The 24,956-nt window shown below is 40.3% G+C and overlaps 1 protein-coding gene and 1 long non-coding RNA gene across 3 annotated transcripts in view; one reads left to right on the forward strand and one right to left on the reverse strand.

The window, feature by feature from the left end:
* Nucleotides 1–1,684: 1,684 nt before the first annotated feature.
* LOC122563585 (uncharacterized) lies at nucleotides 1,685–5,785 on the reverse strand. The gene is made up of 2 exons (XR_006315658.2): nucleotides 5,632–5,785; nucleotides 1,685–3,879 (listed from the first exon to the last, which is right to left on the reverse strand). It is a non-coding gene; the product is annotated as an uncharacterized LOC122563585 (long non-coding RNA).
* A 110-nt stretch (nucleotides 5,786–5,895) lies between these two features.
* Nucleotides 5,896–24,956, forward strand: part of rps6ka1 (ribosomal protein S6 kinase a, polypeptide 1) — a 216,073-nt gene continuing 197,012 nt past the window's right edge. For both annotated transcript variants that reach the window (XM_043717494.2, XM_043717496.2), the window contains exon 1: nucleotides 5,896–6,196. In XM_043717494.2, the coding sequence (XP_043573429.1) occupies nucleotides 6,134–6,196 (63 nt within the window). In that variant the 5' untranslated portion in view covers nucleotides 5,896–6,133. The remainder of the gene's footprint in view (nucleotides 6,197–24,956) is intronic.

Genomic DNA, 24,956 nt, shown 5'->3' on the forward strand with positions numbered 1-24,956 from the left:
AGAAGAACGAGGGAGTATATAATAGAAACTAATAAAATTCTAACAGGACGAGACAGGATAAATGCAGAAAGGATGTTCCTGATGATTGGAGAGTTCAGGCCATGGGTAACAGTCTAAGCATATAGGGTCAGTCATTTCGGACTGAGATGAGGGACAATTTCTTCACCAAGGTCTGTGGAATTATCTGTCACAGCAAATGGTTGATGCCAAAACACTGGATGTTTTCAAGAAGGAGTTAGGTATAGTTCATAGAGCCAAAGGAATCAAAATGTATTGGAAGAAAGTGGGAACGTGACACTGATGATCAGCTGTGACCACACTGAATTGCAGAGCAGGCTCAAAGAGCTGAATGGCCCACACACTGCCATCTTCTATGTTTCCATGTAGAGCTTCAACAGCATGCCATTTTTTTGTAGCAATATTCAAGTTCTGAAGTATCAAGTTACTATTCATATTAAATCTTGCATCAGGGCAGGATCTCCTACTGGATATTGAAAAGTGTCTGGTGGGAGGGAGTAGCTGCCTGACATCAAGAGTTTCAGAGAGGTCATACCTCAAAGCTTAATATGCCCACTTTTTAAAATAGGAACTTGGGGAAATCTATGGAGAAGATTGGAATAATTGAATATGAAAGTGACAAAGCCACCATTGAGGGTTTTAGTAGCAACCCAGCTAACTGTGGACATGTTCAAGGAGTGGAAGTAGATTGTTTTGTGATGGAGAGAATATTTGGACAGATCTGGTTTAGCTTCAAAGGGGGTGTTGAGACAGCATACTGTCTGGCTGAGTTTGAGTTTATAGTTGGAATCAATAGCAATGATAAAAAATTTGTGATGGGAGATGAATGTGAAGATGATAAAGATGCTGCCTTCCATCATGCTAATATTTAACACCAGGCAAAATGGTTGCTTATTTCATACTGGATGCTTGTCAAGCAGACTAACAGAGAAATTGGAATGGTTGAGAGAGATTCGAAAGTGAGAGTTGGACAACATCAGTATACAAATGAAAGTTGATGAGCTATCATGTAGAATCAAAAGAGGACTACACCACAGTGAGATCCTTCAGGCACTCAAGAGATAATGGTATGGGGCTATAATGAGTAGTCATTGCTGCAGGTGTTCTGGGTAGAGTCAAATAGGAAGCCAAGTACAAAGTAAATATAACATGCATTTTACCCTTATGATTTTTTTTTCTGCTTATTAAAAGGAGGGATGAGATGGGGAAAAAGAATAATGTTCAAAATGTCAAATGCATTTTCCCTCTTTGTTACAGATAGCAGGTTGTCAAGGTAACGAGGGAATGAGGAAGGGAACAAAGAATGAACCTGAAGAGGTATTTTTCACCTGCAGCAAAATAGCACTTTTGCAATCACAAACAATTATAGATTTCTCAAAGGTTTCATTATGTATACCGTATATATGACAGGCTAATGGAGTTGCAATGGACACAAAGTGTAGTCTAATGAATATATAATAAATGAATAAAATTAAACAAAGACAACTGATTTTAATTTGTGACTGTCCTATTTTTCACCTTTTTCACCCCAGACTACTCTTACAACTTCTTCAGAATAGCCTGAAATAAATTATTCCCTAATATAGCAAATTTCGTTTTTCAATCTCTTGAAGTTGCTCATAATTCTTCATATTTTGAAAACTGTTAATGAGGACTTGAACAGATCTTTGCTCATAATCCTTGTGTTACTTTTTAATACAGTGGAGACAATATACATAAAAGCCAGTTGCTCCATTTCAGATGTACAGCCACGGCACATAGATATAAATAAACCATTTTCTTAACATTACATACAGACTAGAGGACATTTAACACAGTTAGTTAATGGTTATTTGTTTAGCATTATTCTTTTATCTTTCAGTGTTGAAATCTCATTGCTTACTGTAACTTTGGAGGGACATTGTAAGGTCACTGGCAGGAAGCCTAGAGGAAAATAGCAGTTACAAAGTGCTAATGGTTTATAGAAATTTTTTTTCCTGGTCAGCAGTCTGAAGTAGGCAGACTGGCATGCATTAGAATCATCCAGGTTCAAATTGTAAGCTATTCTTTCTGTTCAAATATCCTGCAGCCTCTTAGAATTGGAAAATGATGTAATGATTTTTGATGTAATTTTTAAAATGACAAATATCAATATACAATCTATTATCTAATTCTGTAAAATTAGTACATTAATACCAACAAAAATATATTTTCTGAAATATTTTTGGAATATTTTCTACTGGATATAATGATGGAAATTATAAATAACAGGCATTCATCACATTGTATACAGTATTTCACTTGATCAATATATGGCTATAGCATAGACTACTGAGAGACACAAACAGCTCCCACTGTTTAGTCTATTTTTAAAAATGTCATTAATTGAGTGGTGTACTAAGGGAGTAATGTTCAGAGTAAATACATTGAATAGTACAGGCAAGGCACTGAACTTATTTGTTACATTTTTAATGGATTTGTGCGTTCATTGAGGCCAAGGATTGCTGGAGAATGGAACAAATATTTGAAGAGAAGGGGAAATAAACAGGCTAAGTGAACCAAATTTAAAATTAATGGACAAGCTTATACAATCGGAACCATTTTAACTTCAGATTGGCTTAACTCCAAGTGGTAAGTATTCCTGTTTATACAACAGAGTGGATTCCTTAACATCAACAGCAACACAAGAACAACTCTGAGGCAACTGTTCAAAATTTGCACTAGCTGGGAATATGCACTGTCAGGACAGCATTACTAGTCTTACTGGGTAGATTGGCTTTAGGAACCAGAAACATTTGATAGCTAGCAGCAATTTCCATTATTGGGAAATGCTCTCTGCCATAGGCTGAAACTTATATATTGATGCAGCAGTTGTACTTCCTGTGGTGCAATGAAGAAATTGCCTCAAGGTGGTTCTCTGTCAGTTGAACTACTGATGAAGTCAGCACCTCCTTCAGCTAGAATGCTGCAGGATACATGCAGCATGAGACTGCAGTGGCATTAGTCACAATGTACGTCAGCTTTTCTTATTGACACACTGCGTGGTCCTTTCCCACCAATACCAGAATGTTAGTAAATTATGATTTTTTTTTTGTTTTCTCTCTTTCATTGGAAATAACAGGTTTTATTCATAAAGTTTTATTGTCATGTGTATGCAAATATAGGGATACAGGAGCACAGTGAAAAGTTTATAATGTCGCCATTCACGGCACCATCTTAGGTATAAGGTTCCACAGGTACAAAATATTAGGGAAAAAGTAGAAAAATAAAGCAGTATAAAGCAGTAAATAAGAAATAAAGTTAAAAGTTCCAAATTACGATCCTTCGTTAGCCATGGACCTGCAGTCACTCCGTGCTGGGCTTTCCTCACGTGGGCTCAATCTTTCTCCCGCACTGGGCTTGATCTCCCTGTGTCTCCACACAGCATTCTCACCGTGGACTGCCATTTAACATGTTAAAATATTGAATAGCATGGTCTTATATATCTTTATGTTATGAAAAACTGTAAATAAGGACTCTAAGACTTTTGCTTGCAATCCCTGTGCTACTATTTAATACAGTATACACAGAAATCAAAATCAAATGCTCAATTGAAGCGCTATATGCCATGGCATGTAGAAAGAAATAAACTGTTTTCTAAACATTGCATATGTTATCTTATTACTGGAAAAACTAGAATTGGTCTCTTACTCCCATTCCTGATGATATCACCTCCATGTTCATGTTAGGTAATATTGTAAATAGTTATATCTTCAGGTCCTCTATTCTTTAAATCTGCTGTCATTACATGTCGCCTTGAGGCTACCATGAAGGATTCTCCTCTCCATCTCTCCTCTTGCTCAAGGTGTGGTGATCCTCAGGTTAAACCACCAACAGTTGTCTCTGTCGAACGAGAAAGCAGTTCTAAGGTCTGGTAAGACTATGACGACCTTTTAGCTATAGAGGTATAAAGCATGGAAACAGGCCCTTCAGCCCAACTCATCCATGCAAACCAGGTATCCTAAACTGAATTAGTGTCTTTTTACTTTGAAAGATTAAACCTTGATCCTACTGCCGTCGCAAATGACCATGTCTTTTCCAATCTGTTGTTTCTCTCCAAAATTCTTAAAACATATTTTGGCCTCGAAAATCTGTCCTAATCTTTTTCAGAACTCTTATGTTTCAATCCCTGCATTAAGGTTTCTGCAATGCAGCGGTACCTAACAGATCTTATCAAAATCATAAATTACATCCTACATGATTGCAACAAAGGTACAATTTCCCTTCTCATCCTGTTTGCAGCCTTTTACATGATCAATCACACACATCCTGCTCAAATGTCAACCAGCTTATTGGGGTCTTGTGGCACAGTGACAGTGTCCATACCTTTGATCCTGGAGGCCTGGGTTTGAGACCCATCTGCCCTAGAGGTGTGTAACAACATATTTGCCCAGATTGATTAGAAAATACCTGCTACTGCTTCTACCTGGGTACATTCTTGTCTAACTGTAGCCAGAGAGTCACTAGCAATGACTTCTGCTCAGTTAGCTCTGCCACCCTCCACAACCCTATGCTTGTCTCCCATTTAACTTGCATCAATGCTGTCATTATCAATGCTCGCATTGTTTTGATGACACCCAGCTCTAACTCATTACCAACTGTCTTGACTTTTCCACTACAATTAAATTGCCCATTTATCTACATCAACCCCCTGTACTAGATGAGCAGAAAAGGTTCTCCAATCAAACACTGGGTAGACTGAAGCTTTTGTTTTTGGTCCCTGCTCCAACTGTTTCTTAACTACTACTACTACTACTCCTGATTTGCTGGCAACTGTCTGAGAATAAGCCAGCCTGTTTCTAACCTCACTGTCATATTCAATCCTGAGGCATACTTCTAACCTCATATTCATACAATCTCTAAAACTGCTTATCTCTAATTCTTGACATTACATACATTTATCTTAGCTGATCTGTTTCTGAAACCCTTGATCATATCTACCTACTTCTAGATTCAAGTCTTCCAATGCAGTCCATGCTAAACTCCCACACTTTGCCCTCTATAAACTTGAGTCAATCATTGTTTTATAATACTTCTGTGGACTAATTACATTGGATACATTATATGCACAAGTTGTTGTTACTGTTTTTAAAATGGAGCAAGTATAGAAAAAAAATACTTCATTCGGCAGTAAGGCAAGAACCAGAGGTCATAGATTTCAAATAACGGGCCACAAAGCCAGCGAGTAAAGAAGGATAAATTTCTTCTGGTTAAAATCTAAACATAGAATTTTTTTTTAAAAATCCACATTTGGACATAAAGAAGGAGCGATACAAAAAAACTGCACATACTGCAATCCAAAGTAGACAGGCAGGAGGGTGGAAGAACACAGCAAGTCAAGCAGCATCAGGAGGCGAGACCTGAAGAAGGATTACACCTGAAACGTCGCCTTCTCCACCTCCTGATGCTGACTGGATTGTTGTGTTCTTCTAGTCTCCTGCCTGTCTACTAAAAAGAGCGAGGAAATGAATCACAAAAGTGTTACAGCACATGAGGAGACCATTCGGCCCCTCAGATCTGTACTTGCTCTTGAAATGAACATCAGTGCCTACTGCCAATTTTCTGCTTTTCCCCCCACGTCCTGAGCGGCATTACCTGAAAATAGTTGCTGAATCCGCACTAATATGACGCGCCCATTGGTGTCCTTCCAAGCTGTAACACTTTGTGGCTGTTACACTGAGGAGGACTCTTCCAACACGCACACTGTCCATCGACGTTGCCTCACCTTTTTTGAAATTGCCATGAGAACCTCGACCATGCCCCGCCATTTCCCGCCATGCTATTGCGAAACGTATGAACGTCGCCCGGCGTGATGACGCAAGCGCGCGAGGGTGGTGAGTGGCAGGCGCGAGAGAGCTCGAGCTGAACAGCAGTTAACGATCGGGACCCGCGCAAAGGGAAGGGAAAAGGGGAAGACAGAGTGGAGTCTTGGGATCACTTCAGCCAGCGGTATAAAGTAATCAGAAACGAGCCACTATTGTGTGCAGGTATCTCTCACCTACCAGGGTAGAGCTCAGCGACAGCGGGCAACTCTCTCCGGAAACATCCAGCCTGACAGGGATTTGCCTCTCGTCCCGTTTCCTCAGTCGGTTGCAGGATGCCGTTGGCACAGTTAGCTGGTCCTTGGCCCAAAGTGGACCTGGTTCACCTAGAGACCGAGGTAAATATTTCAACAAGGCATAACCAGACTAGAGGGGGGGATCAACTCTGCCTAGAGGGAAATGTCCATTCATCGGGGAAAGCTATGCTGTTAAATCAGCTCTTGCTGTTTGGGATAAAGTGAACTGACCTGAGAAGCTCAACTGCGAGTGATCTCTGCTTGGGGAAATTCCTCTGAAGTTGAAAGGTCTAAGGTGGGCTTCTCCGATCGCTCACACTTTCCAATCGAGGGCGGTGTTTGTACTAAAATCATTGTCAAATATTAGCAAAATTGCTGTTTGGGGCGCCGTTGAAATTTATCGAAACAGTATCTGCAGAGGATCGAGCCCGCAGGAGAACAATTCAGTTATCTTAGGCATTGCAAATGTTGGTTATATTGCCACATTGTGGTTACAATTATGACTTTTTTGGGAAAAAAATATTCGTGCTTGGCAGTTGCGTGCTTTGTGTCACCGCGTCGTCTTTGTTCAGTGATTGTGTGTAGTGTCTACCGTCCGACGTTGGATTCTGCTAACTTCAAAAATATTAATTAATGCAATAATGAATGTACCTCTTGAAAAGAAAGTCACCTTTATGAACATTTTTTGCCAGGACTGTTTTTATTTGGAAAATAGTGAAATGAATTATGCCGCATATTGCAACAGCAGCTGGTGATGAAAGTGACTTCAAAAGGACTATGGCCAGAATGACATTCTGAATACTTTATTTAATACATATATGATCTTGCATCGCTGCTACCAAACGGATTCCTCTTCCATAATCTTTCCTTTCTAACCAAAATGATGATTTGCCAAATGCTTTGTGGAGTCAGAAACCTTTCTAACGTAGATAGAAAACCTGAGATTGGGAGAGTGGTGAAAAGTAATTGTAAATACAGTGGGCAGAAAGGGAAGGAGTGCGTCTACAATGGAGCTGCAAGATAGTGCTCTAGAATAATTTTATTGCATCCTTCTGTAGTTGAGAAGCAGAACTTAGAAGATGAACAATGGGATATTGAAAGAAAGTAGAAAGAAACACACTGAAATTGAAACATTTCCTGAAATAGGAAATTGGATCTGGGGCTGTATTATAAAACTTTGATGGATAAACTTGATGGATAAAACATTACAGTTCACTTATAAATCAGATTTGAGCAAACATGTAGTAAAATTAAGGTTTTATGTTTACTAATCTATTACTTCATTAACATTTTATTAGAAAAAAATCAAGTCTTAAAACTGGCAGAAACATTTGACAATTGAACATGTATATTAAGCAACATGCTACAGAGATTCGTGAAAAACCACTGGTTGTTTAAGATACTTTAATGGGAATCAGTGGGAAAGAAAGTCATCTGCAATTCCATTGGAAATCTAATCCATTAAATTCTCTGGAATTTGTTGCAATAAATAGTTCTTGTTTTGGTATCGATTGATCACCTACTATTCTGGATGAGCTCTTGATTCAGGAGTATGAACTATCCAGTTGAAATGTTCAGGTACAAATGAAGATGCATAACTGCAAAACAAGTTCTGCCTGATAAGCCTTCAATTCTCCTCAAAAACACAATTTTTGAATTTAGAGTCCTTGCACTCTACCAACCCAATTCATGACTGCTGCAGGCCATCAGCAGCAGCAGAGTTGTACTCGAACACAAGTACAGTCTTATAATTTGGCAAATCCTCCACTCTACCGTTACTATTAAGCAAGGGGATCAACCCTGGTTCAATGAAGAGTACATGAGGACATGGAAGGAGCAGTGCCAGATGTACCTAAAAATGAAATGTCAACCTGGTGAAGCTACATAACGGGATTATTTGGAGTCAAAGTGCAAACAGTAGAGTTAAGCAATTCCAACCGATGGACCATTACATTACAGTGTGGAAACAGGCCTTTCAGCCCAACAAGTCCACACCGACCCGCCGAAGCGCAACCCACCCATACCCCTACATTTACCCCATACCTAACACTACGGGCAATTTAGCATGGCCAATTCACCTGACCTGCACATCTTTGGACTGTGGGAGGAAACCGGAGCACCCGGAGGAAACCCACGCAGACACGGGGAGAATATGCAAACTCCACACAGTCAGTCGCCTGAGGCGGGAATTGAACCCGGGTCTCTGGCGCTGTGAAGCAGCAGTGCTAACAACTGTGCCACTGTGCCGCCCATATCTAATCTTTGCAATTCTGCCACATCCAGTCATTAATGGCAGTGGGCAATTAAACACCTCAGTGGAGGGAGCTCCAGAAATATCCCCATCATCTGATGGAGGAGTGTAGCACAACAGTACAAAAGATAAGGCTGAAGCCTCTGCAACAGTCCTTAGTTAAAAGTGATCCATCTCAGCCTCCAGCAATTCAGTTTTATATCAAGAACTGTTGAAGGTATTGTACACTGCATAGGCCCTGACAAATATGCTGGCAATAGTACTAAAGATATGTGCTGCACCAAGACAGATGGTTCTCGGACAGCCACAACACTGGTATCTACCTGATAATGTGGAAAATTGCCCAGATCCATCTTGTCCACTCAAAGCAGGACAAATCCAATCAAACTAGTTATGTTCTCACAATTTTTCTGTTGTTTATCAGCAAAGTGATGTAAAAGATCATCAACAGTTTCTTCAAGTTGCACTTCTTTAGCTTTTAGATGCTTAGCTTGGGTTCCACCAAGGCCACTCAGCTCTTGACTTCACAACAGCCTTGGTTCAACAAGGACAAAATAACTGAATTCCAGATGTGAAGTGAGTGAGTGCCATTGACATCAAGGTTGCATTTGACCAAATGCAGCATCAAGGACCCCCAGTAAAACTGATGTTAGTGGGAATCAGGGAGAATCTCTCCATTGGTTGGAGTCATACCTGAGGCAAAGGAAGATGATGACTTGATGGGCCGAATGGCCTTATTTCCACTCCTATGCGTCATGGTCTTGTAATGTCTTAGGCCCAACTGTCTTCAGCTGCTTCATCAATGACCTCTTTATCATAAGATCAGAAGTGAGAATCTTCTTCGGAGAATGCAGCTGTCCACGTTCAATAGCAGAAAGATCTGGATAAGATCCAGGTTTGAGCTGATAGTGGCAAATGAAATTCACATTGAACAAATGCCAGGGAATGACTATACCCAGCAAGAGTGAGTTTAACCATCAGCCCATGGCACTCAATATCATTTAAATCACTTAAACTCCCATGGAGGTTACCATTGTCCTGAAGTTGAATTGAAATTTGCAAATAAATACAGTGACTACAAGACCAGGTTAGAAGTTAGGAATCTGCAGTGAGTAACCCATCTCCTGAATCCCCAAAACCAGATAAAAAGCACAAGTCAGGGGTCTGAATGGAATACTTCCAAGTTCTCGAATGAGTTCAGCTCCAGCACTGTAGAAGCTAGACACCATTCAGGATCCAGCAGCCCACTTAAACCACATCCACAAACATTCACCAATGCACCATGATAGCAGTGTGCCCCATCTACAAGGTAAATTCACAAATGTTACATGGACAGAACCCTCCAAACCCATGGCTACAAACATACAGAAGAGCAAGACAGCAGATACATGGGATAACTACCACCTGCAAGTTCTCCTCCAAGTCACTCTCAATCCTGACTTGGAAGTATATGTTGCTATTCCTTCATTGCTGGGCCTTCACTTCTGCAACACTCCCATCCCCAATATTAGTGTGGATCTACATATAGCAAATTAACTGCAGAAGTTCAAGAAGACCATTGGTTTCTTAATACCAACTCAGGAATGGACAGTGCACGTTAGCTGAGCTGGTAATGCCCAAATCCCATAAACAAAAAAAAACCCAATCTCCTGTCCCTTTCTTAATTAATTGAATGTGTTGTCATTGCCCAAAACTGAAAGTTTCTTCTCCAGAACTCCATGTTGAATCCACCCAGTAAACCTTCCACCCCTGACATGGTAACAAAACTGCTCTTATCAAAGGTATCAGTAACATATTATGCAACCTGTTAAAAAAACTATCCTTTATCTTTCTTCTGTGAACTCCCTGCATTGTTCATTACATGATCCTTGAATGTCACTGCACAACCATCGAGCTCAGTGGGACTTCTCACTCTTGGTTCATTCTTACCTATTTTGTTGTAGATAGATTATCATTTACAACAGCTTTTCTTTTCACTAATGTGCAGTATCTTTCAATTTCCTCCCATTTGAAATCTATGTTTTGCCCTTTGGGCAATATTGTCCAAAAAACACAAATTAGTTTTATTTGATCATTAACAATATTCAGTTCACTACTATCTCCCTAAATTGTTAGATTGCTTGTCCAGATTCCAGAGCGAGTTGAGCAGGAATGTCCTCCAATTTAACAATGAGAGGACTAAAATCATTGGCTTTGGTCTTTGCCACAAACTCAATTTCCTAATTGCTGGTTCCATTCCTCTTTCTGGTAAATATTTGAGATGAACATTTTGTGCATAACTTTGTTATCATAATTGACCACGAGATGAGTTGCCTACAATGCATCCGCACAATACTAGTTCAGATTATTTCCACTATTACAAATTTTTTTTTGGAATTCATTTGTGGAATGACTGGACCAAAATTTATTCCCTATCACGAGCTACCTCTGAGAAATTGGTGGTGAGCTGCCTTTGTGAACTGCAGCAATCCATTTGGATTGTTACCACAATGCTGTTATGGCAGGTGTTCCAAGATTTTGACCTAGCAACACTGAAGGAATGACAATATATTTTGACGTTAGAATGTTGATCTGTTTGATGTTGATTGAGGGATAGATATTAGCCAGAAACACTATAGATCTTTTACATCCACCCAAACATGCAGATGGGGCATTAGAATAATATCTGATCTGAAGGATAGCACATCTGACAATGCAAAATTACATTTCTCCTGCACTTGTGTCCATCTTGATTGTTCTATTCAAGTCCTGGGTCACAACCTGGACCTTGTGATTCAGAGGGAAGGGAACTGAAAACATAGTGTTACAGGATAACAGGTTCTGCCTAAAGACTAGACATTAAGACACTAATCTGGAACTGGTGTGTTTAGAATGAGAGAGATTTGCAAATGAGGAGAATTTTTAAAATTGAGACTTGGTTTAGCTGTGAGCCGTTGCAGGTCATGAAGGGACTTGGATATGACTGGCAGAGCTTGGGATTAACTTTCTGCAGGTTGAAAGATGGAATGTTGGCTCAGATTGTATGGACATTAAAGTCAAGTCTAGAGATTAAAAAGGGATGGATCAGGGTTTGAGCAACAAAGGAACTAAAGCAGAATGATGTGCTTGGACGCCAAATGTGAGTTCAAATATGTCACAAAAATTGTGAACATTATAGTTTAGTTTGTTTCCAGAAGATGGGCTGGAATGGGTGGCTAGGAATTTGAATTTATGGTGGGGAGTGAAAGTTTCATTCTTCTTCAATGATAAAAAGTTGCAGCATGTTGCTATGCAGAGGGACTTGGGTGTTCTTGTACATGAATCACAAGGTTGGTTTGCAGCTACAACAGGCAATTAGGAAGGAAAATGGAATTTTGTCCTTCATTGCTGAAGGGATTGAGTTTAAAAGCAGGGAGGTCATGTTGCAGCTGTATAAGGTTCTGGTGAGGCCACACCTGGAGTTTTGGTCTCCTTACTTGAGAAAGGATGTACTGGCGCTGGAAGGGGCACAGAAGAGGTTTACTAGGTTGATTCCAGAGTTGAGGGGGGGTTGGTTTATGAGGAGAGACTGAGTAGATTGGGATTATATTCATTGGAATTTAGGATAATGAAGGAGGAATCTTATAGAAACATATAAAATCATAAAGGGAATACAGAAGATAGACATACAGAGGATGTTTCTAACTGGCATTTGAAACAAGAGGGCATCGCCTCAAAATTAGGGGGAGCAGATTTAAACTGAATTGAGAAGGAACTTCTTCACCTAGAGGGTTGTAAATCTAAGGAATTCCCCACCCAGTGAAGTAGTTGACGCTAGTTCAGTCAATGTTTTTAAAGGTCAGATAGATTTTTTTGAACAATGAAGGAATTAACGGTTACAATGAGAGGCTGGGTATGTGGAGCTGAGGCCATGAAAAGATCAGCCATGATCTTATTGAATGGCGGAGCAGCTCAAAGGGCCAGATTGCCAACTCCTGCTTCTAGTTATGTTTCTATGTACTTATTTAGTTGGAGTTTCTGGTATCTTTTGAGACTGATAGCTTTTCAAACAAAGAAATCTCCACAACTCCAACAGGACAAAAACCAATGGGCAAGATTTCATTTTCCTTAAACCTTTAATGTAACAAATCAACTAAAATTAACATAATTGAAACATTATTTATTTCAAATAAAAGATTAAATTTCACTTTAAATAGTTGATACACCAAAAATACAGTTAACTTCAACCATACATCATATCCTGCACAAATGCAGCTCCTCATTCAATCCTAGTCTTTCCAACTTGACCACTTGCACATAGGATTTTTCACTGCTCCTTCATGATTTTGATTCTTGAGTGATAACTCTATCTAAGGTTCCAGGATAGAATTAAGACCAGTCAGATTTCTACAACCCCCTTTTTATTTGGATTATGACCGTTCTGGTGGCATAGCTTTCCAGAATGCCTTTAAAACTGACCAACTGTTACACTAATTCAGTCTGGTCCTCTGAGACAAGTACCCAACTCTTTAGCATGTGTAAATAATTCAATCCACTTTTAGAATTCAACTCCTTTCAGCTCAGTTGCATGTTGCTTCACCAAGTGTGGAGATGGATTTTCTTCTTGTTACCAAACAGAGGATGACATAGAGAACTTTGCTTGCTTCACTTTATACAAATTTCTGTGCTCTGAATTGTTCGCTCAAGATCAGTTGCCACAGCCTTCATCTCCATAGAACGGTCAGCATTAACTCCTCAGATCCTCATTACTTTAACTGGGAATCAAATCACTCCCCTTTCTAGAAATATATATTTTCATACTCTCTTCCCTTAGAACATATTTATAATTGACTTGTTCAGAGATCTTATTACATACCTCTGTAGCAGTTGTGACTTGAACCCGGGTCTCCTGACTCAGAGTTTAGGGACATTACCACTATACCACGAGAGCTCTTTCAATTAGCATATACTTGCAATAATGGGAGAATTCATAAACTGGTGGGCATCTGAGGGATCCTGATGCAATCTTTTCTGACTGGTATCATTTTCAGTGCTGTAAAGCAAGATGATTTTAAGGAATGTGATTTAAAGGTGTTTGATTTATTTAAATTTTAATATTTATTTTTAAGTTTTGATTTAGGCTAGTAGATGTGGGTCTTAGTTTGCTTGTTTTGAGGGGTTAATGATCAACTTGCAAGTTAACCCACTTAATTCTGTTTTTCTCTCCATAGATGCTGCCAGACCTGCTGAGTTTCTCCAACATTTTATATTTTTATTACATCTTTCCAGTAATTGTATTAGTTTACTAAAATGAAACAGAGTGAGCTTTTGATGTATAATGGGATTTTGTTTCATTCATAGATAAATAGTTGTACATTCAGTTTTCAAATTTGGAAGGTTTCAAATTGTATATTTTCTGATTAGAGGAAATACCCATAGTTTTAGAAAAGCTTTGGGTTTCAGTTTGACAGTTTTTCAGAAGTCTTGATTGACGCTAAATGTGTAAAACAATTGCCCTTGAGAAAGGGAAATAGTTTAGAACTATTGAGACATAGGCCACCTTTTTTTATATTCATTTACCGGATGAGGGAGTAGCTGTCTAGGCCAGCATTATTTATTGTTCATCCAGAAGGCAGTTAGGTGTCTGTGGGTCTGGAGTCACATATAGACCAGACCACGTGAGGATGGTAGTTTCCTTCCATCAAGGACATTATTGAACCAGATGGGTTTTTCTGACAATCAACAATGGTCATCATCAGACCCTTAATTCCAGATTTTTATTTATCCCAATTTTGCATGGTAGAATTTGAATCTGGGTTCCCCAGAACATTCCCTGGGTGTCTAGATTAACAGGACAGCAATTAAACCACTAGACCATCACCTCGCCTCAAATCAATGTAAAGTGTTTAGTTTACAAGTTCTAGAACAGATATGCTTGGTTAAAATCCTGAAGGGCCTATATAGAGAAAGTCTAAATTCCGTTATGTGAAAACTCAAGGAATAGGCTATCCAATTCTAATTTCCAGTAATAAGAGTTTTAAAAATCGAGCAAACCTATGATGCCCTTAGAGAGGTAATTATTTTGCAGAAATTCAAACATTCACTGCTTGAAGTAGTGCAAACTCATGTGGAAGAATAGAGAGTTAAAATGGCAAGGTTAGCAGCTGAAGTGGCTGACGATTATGAGCTGGTCCATAAAACACAGTTTAGTTTCCAGAATCAATTTCAGTTCATGAGGGATAGAAATTAGGGCAAAGAGAAATCCTCAGTTGGAAAGGGAATGTTAGATCTCAGTGAAGATCATAAGGATAACTTACCACAGGGTAAAACAGAAACCCTTAAGGGGAACAAGCTCCAGTGCTTTCATTGTAATAAAGTGGGCCACACAAAATCACAATGTTGGTGGGATGGGAGAAAGCCAGATGTAGGAAAACCAGACAAGCCTGGGAGTTTTGTTGGAGTAGTAACAAAAAGCACAAGGAAAGTTTATTGCCTCAGAGTGTGCAAGATAATCAGAGGTTGATTAAGGAGAAAGTGCCAGATCTGCTTAAAAAATATACATGCAAGGTAAAGTTTATTTGCATAGGCCAGGAGTAGCAAGTAAAGAGGTTACAATATTAAGGGACACAAGATCCTCTCAGTCTGTGATGCTGAAGGATGAGGAGATATGTACTCCTGAGGGTCTATTGCCAGAAAAGGTACTGGTAACAGGAATGCGTGGTGAGACAAAAAGTGCTCAGTTATGTAAAGTGAGGCTAGATAGTCCAGAGAAGAGTGGAGAATTTGTGGTAGGAGTGCTGGACAAACTCTCAATTCTCAGAATACAATTTGTCCTTGCAAATGATAGAGCTGATTCATCAGTAGGTGTGCTACCTACTCTAGTTGAAAAGCCAGTGGAGACGCAGGCAACTGAAGAAATGAAGGATACATATTGGGGAATTTTCTCAGATTGTGTGATCACAAGATCACAGAGGCGCAAGTTAAAGCAGGAGAGATCAAGAGGCACAAGTAAGGAAGCTGATATAGTTCTATTCAAGATTGTTTTGATTAGGTAAGTGGGTCAGAGCAGGAGCAACTAGGTAAACCTGCAAATATCTTCAGCTGTGCTATGCTTATTGAGTTATAGCAGAAAGATGAGAAGTTAAAACAGTTGTATCAAAAGACATATACAGAAGAGGAGAGTGAATGCATCCCTGTGTGTTATTACTTAACAAATGATGTCTTAGTGAGGAAATGGAGACCATCACACATTCAAGCAGATGAGAAATGGACAGAGATTCATCAAATTGTTTTCCCAATAAGGTGTGGAAAGGAGGTGCTGTGAGTGGCACATAAACTACCACTTGGAGGTCATTTCGGGGTGAGGAAAACAGGCTAAAATACAAAGACATTTTTACTGCCCTGGACTACACAATGATGTAGTTGAATTTTGCCAGACATGTCATATATGTCAGCTATTCGGAAAACCAGAGGCAGTAGTAAAACCTGCACCTATAATACCTATTGTAGCATTTGAGGAACCTTTCACAAGAGTCTTGATTGATTGTGTAGGTCCCCTACCTCAAACAAAAAGTGGGAATAAATATTTATTAACAATAATGGATGTGTCGACTAGGTTTCCAGAGGCAATCCCACAATGCAACATCACAGCTAAAAGGGTTGTAGAAGAATTGCTTAAATGTTTTGCTAGAATGGACTACCAATAGAGTTCCAGTTGGATCAAGGATCAAACTTCGCATTCAAACTATTCAAGGAGGTTATGGTTAACTTGGCAGTTAAGCAATTCAAATCTACTGCGTACCATCTAGAATCACAGAGAGAGCTAGAGAGATGGCATCAAACCCCATGTTAAGGGCTTATAGTCAGGATTATCCAGATGATTGGGATAAGGAAGTTCCATTTGTACTTCTTTTGCGATCAGAGATGCACCAAATAAATCGACCAAATTCAGTCCATTTGTATTAATTTTTAGGGCATGAAGTAAGAGGACCATTAAAATTGATTAAGGAAAAATTAATAAATCAGAATTCAGGCACCACACATTTGGACTATGTGTCAAATTTTAGAGAATGATTAAATAGAGCTGGAGAGTTGGCTAGACAGCATTCAAAAGTATCACAACATACAATGAAACAGGAAGTGGATAAAAAAAATCACAAATTTGCAATTTTGCAATTGGGGATAAGGTATTGGTGTTGCTTCCAGTAACAGCTGAGCCTTTAAAAGTAAGGTTTAGTGGACCTTATCAAATTAGAAATAAATTGAGTAAGGTAAACTACTTGATAAGGACTCCAGACAGGAAGAAATCTCACAGAGTGTGTCATGTGAATATGCTCAAAAGGTATTTTGATAAGGAAGGAAAGCAAGAGGAGAAGGTGCTAATGATTACAGCATAGAAGAAGAACCAAGTTCAGAGGATTCTGAATTGGGCATTCCTTAAATCAAATTGCAAATTTGTGATTTTTTTAATCCACTTCCTGTTTCATTGTATGCTGTGATACTTCTGAATGCTGTCTAGCCAACTCTCCAGCTCTATTTAATCATTCTCTAAAATTTGACACATAGTCCAAATGGGCGGTGCCTGAATTCTGATTTATTAATTTTTCCTTAATCAATTTTAATGGTCCTCTTACTTCATGCCCTAAAAATTAATACAAATGGACTGAATTTGGTCGATTTATTTGGTGCATCTCTGATCGCAAAAAAAGTTGTCAAAAATTGGGATAAATTACTGAGTTATTTTCCACAAGAAAATCAAAATGACCTGAAACAGTTATTATTATCACATAGGGAGATATGCAGAAATAAACTGCAAAGTACTAACCTAATTGTGCATGATTATCGATAGGAGATGCTGTTCCAATTAACCTTTCCAATTAAGCATAACCCTCTAAAGTTGGCACAGGTTCAGAAGGAAATACAGCGCATGCTCTAAGATGGCATAATCAAAGTGAGTTCCAGTAACTGGAGTTCACCCATAATCATGGTATCAAAGCCAGATAGTACCTAACGGTTAAGTGTGGATTATCGCAAAGTCAACGCTGTTATAAAAACTGATGCATATCCAATTCCAAGGTTGGAAGGACAGTGTCCAAAAAGTGAGACAAGCAACTTACATTTCTAAATTGGACTTGTTCAGAGGCTACTGGCAAGTACCTCTCTCAGAACAGCAATTTTGGCTTTCGTAATGCCAAATGGACTGTATCAGTTCGAAGTCACGCCATTTGATCTGAAAAATGCTCCAGCCACATTTCAGAGACTGACGAATAAGGTCATTGCTGGGTTACCCAACTGTGTCATGTATAATGGTGACCTGGTGATTTTTAGTCACTAATGGAAGGAACATTTACAGCATTTATCGGACTTGTTCTATCGACTTCGGAAGGCAGGCTTGGTGGTAAACCAAGCTAAAAGTGAATTTGCCAAAGCCCAAGTCACCCTCCTGGGTCATGTTATTGGACATGGACAAATGGCCCCATGGGATGTGAAAACAAAAGTAATTGGGGAATTTCCTGCACCATCAATGAAAAAAGTGTACTGCTGTTCCTGGGATAGAGTGGATTTTACTGAAAGTTTGTGCCAAATTTTAGCAGTGTAGCTGCTCCACTCACTGAATTGTTATAAAGGGGCAAGAAGTTTCAGTGGACAGCGGACTGTCAAAAGGCATTTGATAGCCTAAAAACTAGGCATTTGGTAGTGGGTGTGCTGTGGCCTGAATTTGCATGTGGTTGTGCATGTTTGAATGTGTATAGTTAGTACAGTATATAGGTGTGGTTTAGACTACTAACCAATTTGTTTTTGAAGGACTTAAAAATGAAGCCACATTTTGGCATTGATGGTTCATTTTTTTTCAGGGGGGAGGTGTCACAAAGCTGGTCCCTTTTTTCTAAAACCTTTCCTTTTCTCAAGGATACTGTGTCCTTGATTTTTTTTCAGAGGAGTTATAAACTCTCCCGGTTCTGATTAGACTGGTTTGGTACAGAGATTAAAGGGTATCAAGAGGCCTTTTTGTTTATATGTAAACAGGCCAAAGTGGTCATGTTTTTGAAGTGACCTGTATAATGAAAGGGGAGTGGTCAGCTCTCTAGTTGAGCCATTCAGTCCAGAACTAGTTAGAAGTTCAGCAGTGGACTGTGTGAATAGGCTCTCTCTCTCCTTCTGCCTTTCTAACTTCAACCTGGAACATTTGTTCCTTTTTTTTACTGTATTTTAAAGAGGTTTACTTATTGGGACTTTTGTGTATATTTGGAACAGCATAATTACGTCAAGTTTGGATAGACTGAGTTCTGTAGGTGTTCTTTATTCTGTTCTTTGTATTTCATTGTGTACTTTTGTGAATAAAGTTTTGTCTGTTTTAAAACCTAGTAGCCAATCTAGCTAACTTACTCCAGATAATTTTCACTGTACACTTACCAAAACAAATTGCAAAATTTTGGTTTGGGTTGCCTGCTCAAGAATGTTTTGAGTGGTTTGGCCTAGTCCATAGCAATAAACACAAGACTGGGTAAATCCAACCCACTCAATTACTGACCAATCATTCTACTCTTGATCATCAGCAAAGTGGTGGCTGAGATTCATTGACAGTGGTATCTATTGCTGCTCAGAAATAACCTGTCCACCAATGCTTCCTTTGTGTTCCACCAAGCCATTTAGCTCCTGGCCTCACTCTCCCCTACATCAAAGACATCTCGGAAACGACTGCCAGACTATCCAGACCTCTTGGCATCATAGTAGCCCACAAACCCACCAACATACTAAAACTGCAGCTAATGAACTTGAAAAACCTTATGCAGACAACAAGCAAAACTAATGTCATTTACAAAATTACGGTGCAAGAACTGTAACAAACACGACATTGGACAAACAGGCAGAAAACTAGCCACAAAACGACATGACCCTCTCTCACTAGTATCCTTATATACAGATAAGGAAGGACACCACTTCAACTGGGACAACACATCCATCCTAGGACAAGCTAAACAGAGACCCACACGAGAATCCCTGGAAGCATGACATTCCAAACGGAACCCTATCAACAAACACATTTATTTTGACCCCATTTACCACCCTCGAGAAAAAGAACAGGAAATGACATCACCATATGAAATGACATCGCCAACCCAAAGAAACCCAAACATATTAATAAAGTAGGAAACACCAGCAGTGCTTCATCTGGAGGCTCATTGAAGATGTTACCTAGTATGGTGACGAAACGGCTGAAAACAAACCTTCCAGCTCAGCGAGCAAACCTACATCCGGAACCTCAACCTGAGCTACATATCTTCTCAAAACTCGCTAACTCATTGCAAAGTAGCTGAACTGCAGAGATGAGATGAGAGTGATTATCCTTTCCGTCAAGGCAGTGACAGGTGGTGAGGGAACCAACAAGAGGGAAAAAACATGTTCGACCTACCCCCTGTTAGCACTGCCTTCTGCAGGTGCATCTGTCTATGATCATTAAGACTGATCACTGCACAGTTTGCCTACATATTGAGAACCCTCTATCATGTTGTGTGGCACTATCAAGGTGCTTATTGGGACAGACTTTGAACAGATCTAGAAACTCAAGATTGAACATCCATGAGGAGCTGCAGGCCATCAACAGCAACAGAACTGAATGCTAGTACAATCTGCAACCTCATGGTTTTGTATATCCCCCACTCAACTACTACCATCAAGCTAAGAGATCAACCCTGATTCAATGGAGAGTGCAGAAAGGCATGCCAGGAGCAGCACCAGGCTTACCTAAAATGAGCTGTGAACCTGGTGAAGCTACCAAACTGGATTACTTGGTTGCCAAACAATATAAGCAGCAAGTGACAGACAGAGCTAAGTTATATGACAACTCATAGATCAGATCTAAGCTCTGCAGTCCTACCACACCCATTCATGAATGGTAGTGGACAACTAAATAACTCACCGGAGGAGGAGACTCCACAAACAACCTCATCTCAATGGGGATGGAAGAACCCAAAACATCAATGCAAGAAATATGGCTGAAGCATTTACAGTTGAGCGTGTGGTAATGGAAAAACAGAGCAGGTCAGGTAGCATCTGAGGACAGGAGAATCAATGTTTCGGGCATAAGCCCTTCATTGGGAATGAGAGATAAATGGCTGGGGGGGACAGTTGCTGAGAATGCGATAGGTAAGTGAAGTTGGGAGGGAAGGTGATAGGTAGGAGAGGAAGGACACCCACTCCACCTTCAGCCCCCCGGCACACAAGCCTCATTCCTGATGAAGGGCTTATGCCCGAAACATTGATTCTCTTGCTCCTCGGATGCTGCCTGACCTGCTGTGCTTTTCCAGCACCACACTTGACTCTGATCTCGACGTCTGCAGTCCTCACTCTCTCCTCCCTGAAGCATGTACAGCAATCTTACTGTTGTAAGATCTTAGAATTTAGAGGATTACAAAGATAAGGATTAAGGATGGGACTAGCTGGGTATTATTTTTGGGAGCCAGTATAGACCCGAAGGGTCAGTGGCCTCCTTCTGTACTGTAAGATTCCATGCTTCTAAGTGCCAGGTGGATGATCAGCTCTCCCTCTTGCAACGGTCCCCAGCATCACAGATGCCAGTCTTCAATCACCGTGACTCCCTCCACACAATATCAAGAAATGGTTGGAGGTACTCGATACTGCAAATGGCACCTGACAACATTCCAGCAATTGTATTGAAGACTTGTGCTCCTGAACTTGCAGCTCCCCTAGCCAAACTGTTCCAGTGCAATTACAACACTGGTGTCAAACCCCCAACACTTAATCATCAAGAAAGGTGGAAGGTGTCATCAACAGTGCTGTTAAGCTACACATGCTCAGGAATAACCTGCTCACTGATGCCCAGTTTGAATTCAGCCAGGGCTACTCGGCTCTGACCTCGTTACAGCCTTAGTTCAAATATGTATAAAAATGCTGAATCCCAGAGGTGAAGTCAGAGTGATAACTCGACATCAAGACTGCATTCAATCAAAAGTGGCAACAAGGACCCTAGCAAAACTGGCATTGATGGGAATCAGGGGCAAACTCTCCACTGGTAGAGTCATATTTGGCACATGGGAAGATGATTGTGGTTGGAGGTCAATCATCTCACCTGCAGGACATCTCAGCATGAGTTCTTTATGGTAGTGTCCTGGGACTAAACATTTTCAGCTGTTTCATCAATGGCCTTCCCTCCATCACAAGGTCATAAGTGGGGATGTTCATCGATGATTATACATTATTCAGCACCATTCACTCAGATACTGAAGTAATCCATGCTCAAATGCAACAACCCTGGACAATATCCAGGTTTGGGCTCACACAAATGCCAAGCAATGACCATCTCCAATAAGAGAAAACCTAACTACATTCAGTCAAATAGCATCACTGAATCCTCTGGTATGAATATCCTTTGGGTTACCATTGACCAGAAACTCAACTGGACTCACCATGTCAAAGCAGGTTAGAGGCGAGAAATACTCCAGTGAGTAGCTTACCTCCTGACTTCCCAAAAAGTCTGCCCACCATCCACAAGGCACAAGTCAAGAATGTTTTGGAAGACTCCCCACTTGCCTACATGAATGTAGCTGTAACAACACTCAAGAAGTTTGACACCATCAAGAACAAAGTAGCCTGCTTGATTGGTGCCACATTCACAAGCTTCCATTCTCTCCACCACCAATGCTCTGTAACAACAGTGAGTACTATCTACAAGATCCTTAGCATCTAATAAACCCATGACCACTTCCATCTAAAAGGGCAACAGCAGCAGATACATGGGAACATCACTACCTGCCAGTTCCCTCCAAGTTACTCACCATCCTGACTTGGAAATATATTGCTATCTTCACTGCCACTGGGTCAAAATCCTACACTTCCCTTGTTAAGGCCTTTGTGGATGTATCTACAGCACATGGACTGCAGTGGTTCAAGAAGGCACTCACCATCATCTTCTCAAGGGCAACTAGGGACTGGCAATAAATACTGGCCAGCCAGTGATATGCAAGTGCCATGAATGAATAAAAGAAGAAAATCATTGATCAAGGGAGCTTTTGACTGAGTATGGCAGCAAGCTGTGGCAAAACTGAATCAATGGGAATCTGACGAAATACCCTCGGCTGGTCGGAGTCATAACAAGTACAAAGGCTGCAGGCCATCACTGCGAGAGTTCCTCAGGTTAGAGTCCTAGGCTCCAACATTAGATAATTGAAACTTTTCTCCTTAACATGAAATGGCAACATCTTCGCTGAATCTCCTAATTGGGGATTGCCATTGACCAGAAACGGAATGGGAACAGCCATATAAATTTTGTAAATACAAGTTCAGAATTCAACAATTTTATGATGAGTAACTCTCCTGCTGTCTGCCCAATGCCTGCCCACCATTTTCAGGGCACAAGTCAGGGATATGAGGAAATACTGCCTACATGTCTGAATGATTGCCATCATTTTTTGCACTTTTTGGGGTCATAGAATCATATGGCATGGAAAGAAACCCTTCAGTCCAACTGATTCATGCCGACCACCAATGAAAAATGTCCCAGCCTATTCAACCTCCCTTTATAACTCAAACCCTCCAGTCACGGCAACATTTTTGATGCTCATTATCCAGAACAAAACAGCACACTTGATTGGCACTCCATGCACTAATATTCAGTCCCTTCACCACGGGTACACATTGGGAACAATGTGTACCATCTTCACGATCCACTGCAGCAAATAATCTAGATCCTCCAACAGAACTTTCCAAACCTGTGACCTCAACCACCTCGAATGACAAAGGTAGTTGATGCATGGGATACTACCACCAACAGGTTTTCTCAAGCCACATATTATCCAGACTTGCAACTATATCATTGTTACTTCATTGCTGCTGGATAAAAGTTCTGTTCCTAACAACACTGTGGCCATACCTACAACCCAAGGACAGCAATAGTGCAAGAAGACAGTTCAAGACAACTTTCTCAGTGGCAAATAAGGATAGCAATAGTTTAAATAATAATAGTTTAAGAAAAACCCTTCTGGCTGCTGGGACCCCAGTTGGAGTGGATGTGTTCAGTAATGAGGTGCTCGAGCCTAAAATGAGCATTGAAGGCTGCCAGTACCTGCTTCATCAACATCTCTGCTGACCAAATTTTCCGAGACAAAGGATCTTGTTCCGCAGGAAAAAAAAGTACTGACCTGAAACAACTGCTGCCTGAAATGGAAACCTGAGACCATTCTGTATCTCTGGAAGTGTGTCTTCTGTAACCTTTGTCAAAGTGCCTTTACTGATACTTCAACAGCACCAAAGGGTTTCGGAATTGGCAAGAACCACTTGGTGCCACAGACCTACTGCCACTTTGGAGGATACCTCACCTTGGTTAAGTCTTCAAGTCAGTGTATTTACAGAGCCTTATGATGGTTTTTGTTTTATGGCTCCTGAGATATGCCTCATGATTGTCTAATCTTACCTTGTGGTTCTTCAGCTTCTTCTGAAAAAATGAATATGATGTCTCCTTTGCAGCTACCATGTTCTATTATGTGTTGTTTTGATCAGCTTATAAGTTCGGGCCTGAATTGTATGTTTCTTTTAAACAGTGGTCATACACATTATGTATATAAAGGTAAGGATGTAGAACTCTCACATAACTGCTGAGGTTGCCATTCTAATATAGCACAACTCAGACTCAGCTGCATATTTATTGAACTCCATCTCTCCAATACCCATAGTTTTTGTGAACACTTGATCTGTTGTAGGCTGAAGTAGCCATTCTGGTCATCCTACAGAAAGATTGTTCTGCCAGGTGACGTTGTGTGGGGTTTTGGTTGTGAAAACAAGGACATGTGGCTATCCCCTGTTGGTGCTGAATTGCCCCTCAGTCCATTTCTTGGGTTTCATTGTATCAGTTTCCTGAACCTGGGCTGTGGTTTCTGCCTGTTGTTTCTAATCTTCCAGAGCTGGGATAAGCTGGAGGCTTTACTGATCTCAGGCACTTGGAATTGGTTTTTACTTGATTCTACGTAGCTGTTTTTTTTCCCAGAGCATGATGAGAACTGATTAAAAGGAGTTCTGAAGCTTAGGTAGCCTTTTCATATCACTGACTTTATTTGCATTTTGCCATAGCTTTTTTATCCCATCATTTGCAATCTGACATGTAGCAGATTTGTCTCTACATTTTCAGTTTCTTTTGCATGTCTCTTGCTGTTCCTCTTCCCTACCTCTTGGTTGTTTTGCTACTAGCTCCTCTTCTTCCATTTACTGTATTTGGTCAGGAAGAAGCTTAAAGCTGATTGTTGGTCCATCTCTTCCTTGTGGCCCACCTTGATTTTTGCCACCTATATATAATGGAAGATTCCTTTTGCATAGGCTTTGGAGAGGTGGCCCGATCCACCACACAGCTTGCAGCAGTTAATCTGCCTACAGTTTTTAAAAAATCTTTTGGCCTGTCATATTTACAGTTGCCCTGAAAGATTGCTTTGCAGTTGGCTACCACATGCCAGGTTTGCCACAGGACTCGGGACTGTTCCAAGTTCCAGACTTTGGCCACAGGGTATTGACTTCATTGCTGTTTCCAATCACTTCAACATAGCTGACAAGAAATATCAGCACATTCACAATAGGGACATGGGGAATCACACATATGGATGGTCCTAACATGGTTCTAGTGTGATGGCAGTGAAGAGCAGCTCTGCA

The sequence above is a fragment of the Chiloscyllium plagiosum genome, unplaced genomic scaffold, assembly GCF_037043375.1.
Source record: "Chiloscyllium plagiosum isolate Xiang-an unplaced genomic scaffold, Cpla_swu_hap1 HiC_scaffold_30, whole genome shotgun sequence".
Taxonomy (NCBI): Eukaryota; Metazoa; Chordata; class Chondrichthyes; order Orectolobiformes; family Hemiscylliidae; genus Chiloscyllium; species Chiloscyllium plagiosum.